Genomic DNA, 6,246 nt, shown 5'->3' with positions numbered 1-6,246 from the left:
CATGTTACCGTATATTAATCTGTATATAAAGCGGTATCATAAAAAACTTCTAGCGCCACCACAACCACTGCTAGGGCGTTTCACTTGGTTCTATCCCAAGCACATCCGCTTTCCCGCCTTCCTATGGCTCCTCCCCCTGGTGATATATATTGGCGATGGACGCGTGATCAGCCAGTTTCTCTGCTGCGGAGCGAGAGCCATTGTTACTATCTAGCCAGCCACCCAGCCTGCGCAGAAACTAGCCGCTACCCTGAGAGAAGATGCCGTATGCGGTGCGCAGGGGCCGTCGGTCCGGAGTGTACGATAGCTGGTGAGGGGAGCGGAACCATCCGCCGCCATAGTGCTCTGTCGCACTTACTATATTTGTTATTGGATTATCACGCTGTTACCCCGGGTACAGTCGATTGTGGGGGTTATTATAGGGAATTACCCCATTAGGTTGTGGCTGATATTCCCCTCATCGCATTTATAAGGTTTCTAGTCGTCTTAATGACGCCAATTAAACTGGTTCTATATAACTGGTATTTGTTCCTTCAGTATTCAATTCAATACAGGCGATTATTATTACCCTAAAATGACAACAACTCCCAGCTTCTGTAAGAGATCAGAGTGATGGGAGTTGTGCTACACCGTCCTGTTTATAAGGTCTCTTATCCGTAATGACGGGGTTAATACTGTTTACTCTGAGATGAACATATAGATGAGCATGAATACCATATAGAAATAATCGGGTACGTTCTACATTCACATAACTAGATATAACTATATAGATATAGGTGTGAACGGGGCCCGGGGAATGTTCTGCATGGATGGGGCACGATCTTTAACTTATGTGCTGCACCCGCATGGTGTCCTGTATAATCTGTATAGCATTACAAAATATGGGGGCGCTATATATAAATCCATATATAACGGCAGAGGCATCGAGTGTAAGCCTGCCGATCATGTAGATTAATATAAGCACCGCGCGTGCTGCCTGCGCGATGTACACACAAAGTGACATAGTCACAGACTGGTGCGTGGAAATGTTGGCGTCTGTCCACAAGATGTGTATGCATCATGCAGGTTCGGGGGGGGGAATTTGTATGCTTCACGCAGGTTCCCGGGGGGGGGTATATATATTTATATATAGGACTCCAGGTAAGTGGGATCTGCTCAGCAAACCCTCGAATGCCTGGCCTGAGAGACGAGGTGTCAGAATGAATAAACCAGTCGGTGCCCCTCTGACCGTGCAGCACGATGCATGTTATCTTTCCGTATCCGAGAGAAAAGTAGACTTCTGTGTCCGTTTCTTCCTCCCCTGACAGTCTGTATTGCAAGCGGCTCGCGAGTAACTCCTGCACATGCGCTGTAATGCTCCAAATGATTATTTATTGTTTATGTAGTGCCACCAAATTCTGTAGCGCTGTACAAAGGGTAGACAGGACATAACATGTATATAACATAACAATGAGACTTACAGAAACAGATGAGGAGGGCTGAGCTTACACTCCAGATGAAAGCAAGGGGAGTAGCAGCTGTCTGTATCAGACCACAAGGCTGAGGTTTGTGGGAGTTAATACACCAATGTTCCTCTTCATACCTGATCACAACAGGGAAGAATGCAAAGCTCAGGTGGATCGCTTCCCTTCTGCGAGATACAAGAAGTTCCCGTCCAGCCGTGAAGCTAGGAACTTCGTGGAGAGCGATGATGCTTCCAGCTCTTCGTCTTCTAGTTACCATCCGTACGGCCAGAGAACAGGTTTGCACTACATGCGCCACAGTATTATATTATCCTTACATTATATATATTATTTCTCCCACATGAACGTCCGAGGAGGACCCCGTGTGAAGTATAGTTAAGTCTTACTGATTTAATTATCAGTCATGCTGCGACAGGGTTCGTCCATATTCTGTAGTGAAATGGAAAGGTTAAAAGTGCGACTCTTCTGCCATCTTATTTAGTGGATATAGCCCATTTGATAAAGGGAACTTTGCAGAGAAATTGGAAGATAAGTGGAACAGCCTCCCAGCAGAAGTGTTAGAAAGGAACCGAACTAAAGCATGTATTGGCTAGGGCTCCTCAGCTGAACCCCTATAAGAGCTGAATTCTGCCTGTGTAGAAGCTCAGCACTTCCGAAGTCTAGGTTACAGCTTCAGTATTGATCACCACGGAATTGTAATATGATGCTTTCCTTCCAGTCCACTAATAGCATTAACCGTGTAATGATTGCGTTGCACCTCTAACCTTATCGTAGTAACACTCGGCGTTCGTTTGGCGGGGTCCCCTTGTTTCATACATGATCCATAGTTAGTAAACGTGTGTAAAGTTACTCTGTTGATAGCGACAGACAAGCCGTCCCTGACAATGGACTGTTACGAGAAATGGGATGTAAAGCATTTCTTCCTTTTTGCTTGCAGAGCGTCAAGCGGTTTACACGGACGGCTGCTGCTCCAGAAACGGGCAGCATGGAGCGTGCGGTGGGATTGGAGTTTACTGGGGTCCTAATCATTCACTGTGAGTGACAGAGGCAAACTTGCCTTATAACACAGATCGTTATCAGAAGACCAACTACCCCCGTACGGGGAATCTTACTGACCTGTCATAGGAGGTTCACTTGGGGAATACATGTGGATATGTATGGTATATTGAAAATACAGGGTTAGGGCACAGTCACAGCTGGAAAGTCGTGGGGATTTGTACTTTTCCGCCCGTCTGTAAAAATGATTTTATTTAACACGGCAGGAACGTGTCAGAACGACTGGAAGGCAGACAGACTAATCAAAGAGCTGAAATCGAGGTAGTGTATCATTTCTTCTAATACTTTTCATCGTCGGTTAATAAGCTCCTTTATTATCTGTTCTGCTGAATAAGGGACTAGTTCCAGACTTGCAGTCATGTAGTTGTCCCCCCAAAACTAGGCGGGTGCTGAATAGTCCTGGATGACTGCTTTCATGTTTCTCCATGGAGCCTCACATCATTTTTTTGTTGTTTTCCCCCATAATTTTCAGGCGGCCAGTAGAGCGCTGGAACAAGCGAGGGAGCGCAATATGACTGCGATTAATATTAACACTGACAGCAAGTTTACCATTAACGGTAAGTCCTGGTTACCCTCAGACAGTGGTTAGTCCGATAAATTCTGTCTTCGCATCATGGAATCTTAACTTAGAGATAAGTAAGCCAAGATGATACGGTATTATATCCTACAATAAATGTGTTTTTTGGGGTACTTAGCAATATCCCCTAACATGGATAATAATTTAAAAAAAAAAAACAACACACACTGACTCGTTTCTAATATCCGATTTCTGTACCTTTACCCCTTTTTTTTAAGTATGTCCATAAAAGTGTTGAGAAATAAACAGTTTGGCACAACTTAAAAAGACTTGCATAAAGAAATCCTAAAAAGTCTGGATTTTTCAGGCTAGTCAAAGGAAAGAGGGCTTGTATGTGCGCGCATGTATAAACCTATATGCAACGGTTAATGAGATCTATCATCCCCAACGTGATTTGTGTTGCGTTGTGTTATATAGGCGCGACAAAATGGGTCCCATCGTGGAAACAGAATGGTTGGAAAACTTCCGCTGGTCACGACGTTGTTAACAAGCAAGACTTCCAAAAGCTGGACAATCTCTGCCAGGGCATGGATGTTACATGGGTGAGCCTTAGCCTTACTGGCATCACACATGCAGATCCACACACGGTACACGCTACATTATACTATCCATGATAGGATACATTCCTGACAATTACAGGTGACAAGATACCTGTACTTCATTGTATTTTTTCGGTTCTCTTACAAAGAGCCTTGTCCTTGTTACGTCGGGTATCCCTTACATAGCTGCCTTCATGACTTAACGCCTTAAACAAATCATGGCGGCATGGAACGCTATGAAGATAGTATTTGCACACATCTACCCGATGGTACCCATTGCAGGGGACTGCCTCACACCTGACACAGTGCTCTGGAACCGTAATTAACCCTCCCCATGCCAGAAGTCTTGCATGATGACACAACTTCCTTTACGAATATACCGTATTTGCTCGATTATAAGACAACCGGCCAAAATCTGAATATTAATTTAGGAAAAAAAGAAAAAGCCTGATTATAAGACGACCCTATAGGAAAAAAGTTTCACCAGTAAATATTAATTCATGTAAACTATTTTTTCATATTTAATAAAAGCTATGATTGAGAAATATTTTTTTGTTTGTATTTCCTTTTATTTGCCAACCTGCCCCCCCTCCAGTTATGCACATCTGCCCCCAGGTTTGCCACTCTGCCCCATGATATGCCTTATACCCCCCTATATGCCACTCTGCCTCCCGAAATGCCTTATACCCCCTTTATGCCACTCGACATCGATTATAAGACGAAGGGGTATTTTTCAGAGCATTTGCTTATAATCGAGCAAATCCGGTATATTGTTGTGCATGTTGCAGGTACTTTTCAGAACAGAGGCTTCTTCCGGTTTGGGGAATTGTGATGAATGATAGCCGTGATTCTGTGCTGCGTGCGTTAACGTGCACTAGTCTGGCTGAACTTACAACTAAACTGATATTAACTTTCCTTTGATACAGACTTACGTCCCGGGTCATCGTGGTAACAGAGGGAATGAAATGGCCGACCAGCTGGCAAGAAATGGAGCAAGAAAATAAAGTCCTGCCGTTTCAAATGTTTTATTCACCCGTTTGGGGGATTTTAGGGGTTCTGCAGAGACCACTGTATTGCCTGATGCTAATGGCTAGTGGGGGGTTGTTTTTGGGGTGCAAAGAGGGAAGCGATCTAAGATAGCCATGTTAAAACTAGTAATCTGCTGCCATTACGCAGTACCGCTATGTGTTCTTATAAATCATAGCTGTAGCTACAGTAGTGAAGTAGGCATTCTGAGCGCTCCAATGATTATAGCCATTGCTGAATATCTTGTATAATGCTCATTTTTGTTGCTGCGAACAAACTTCTTAACAAAGCAGAACCCTAGCATTGTCTGTTAACTGTTTTACAAAGTTTTCACAAAAGTTCCGTATTAAAAAAAATAATAAAAATACTTGGATAATAATGTTAAAACCACAGTACTAAGTATATGTATACTTAAATAAAGTTTTTTTCCAAGCAAGTTTTCTTAGGATGTTTCATTGTTCCTGGCCTGTAAAGGTACCCTAACGTCTAGAGATATTAAGACCAACTTGCGCCTGACTTTTTTTGTGGGGTTTTTTTGTCATTCCCGGCAGCATGAAGAGGAGAAATCAGCTCTGTATCCAGGTAGGGCAGGAAATTGTAAAACCCTTCTACCCTGTTTTTTCCTTCCTGATCCTGGGTAGTAGGTGAAGATATCTTTTTTTTTTTCTTTTCAAGAGCTCTGGCGTCCTGGCTCTATACTCCGCTCTGGGGAGGCCTAGTGAGTAGTCCTGAGGAGGGCCAGACAGCTACCAGGTGCTGAGGGTGAGATCCTTGGGCAGGTCGGCAGCAGTGTGAGTCTGGTGGACTTATATGTTTCCAGCATTCCAGTGTTGCTCTCATAGCGGTTTCCTCAGGGATCACAGCATGACAATGCCATCTTCCACTTACTTTTCTAGGTGGCCTACTGCACACACAAATCTAATGGGAGCACATAATTTGTTTGTTTTTTCTCTACTTTTTCACAGGTCATGCACATTTTTGGATGGAGGCTGCACATGAATGCTTGGTTTACAGTTGAACAAAGAAGCTACACCTTATGGTGTAAAACATCAAACTTTATATTCCCCTGAACCAACTGGCATGCAAAAAACTGACCTAACAACTTAGTGAATATACGTAGGGCATAGTGTAAGGGGTAGCGATGGTCCTGTTAGTGGTTCATGAAAGCATTGGGTATGGTAATTTCAGGGCTCGGGTCAACAGGTCGGGTAGGAGCCCAACTGCAGGGGATAGCTGAGGCTCCGTACTCTGGGATGCATATTGACAGACAGGTAAGTGCAGGCAAGAGATAACAGTGGCACACCAGGCTGGTATGAAAGAACATTATATTGAAAGCTGGCAGGAACAGGACTAGTATATACAGTAGAATAAAGCACAAATAGGATACAGTTAATCGTAACACGTGGACTGAAAGTTGCTGGACAGGCGTGGAACTAGAGACCCTCTGGCAGGGCACACGATAGGAGAGCAGTCACAATGAAGCCAGGTCACATGCCGAAGATCAAGATGCTGGGAACGATTCAGGACCAGACACAGCTGCAGCAACAGGCTGCTAACATCCCAATGCAAAGGCCACGACTGAGGT

At 44.1% G+C, this 6,246-nt stretch overlaps 1 protein-coding gene across 1 annotated transcript; it reads left to right on the top strand.

Moving 5' to 3' along the window:
- The first annotated feature begins 260 nt into the window (after positions 1–260).
- Positions 261–4,639, top strand: LOC149278241 (ribonuclease H1-like). The gene is made up of 7 exons (XM_089502177.1): positions 261–310; positions 1,596–1,741; positions 2,401–2,497; positions 2,726–2,780; positions 2,992–3,076; positions 3,514–3,638; positions 4,562–4,639. Exons 1-7 carry the CDS (start codon positions 261–263, stop codon positions 4,637–4,639), a joined length of 636 nt encoding a protein of 211 aa, XP_089358303.1.
- The last annotated feature ends 1,607 nt before the right edge of the window (positions 4,640–6,246 follow it).

Source organism: Sceloporus occidentalis, unplaced genomic scaffold (assembly GCF_023333645.1).
Source record: "Sceloporus occidentalis isolate IW3139 unplaced genomic scaffold, rSceOcc1.0.p SCAF_197, whole genome shotgun sequence".
In the NCBI taxonomy this organism is placed as follows: Eukaryota; Metazoa; Chordata; class Lepidosauria; order Squamata; family Phrynosomatidae; genus Sceloporus; species Sceloporus occidentalis.
Note: the sequence above shows the minus strand (reverse complement) of the source record. Positions and strands in the feature narration are given on the sequence as shown.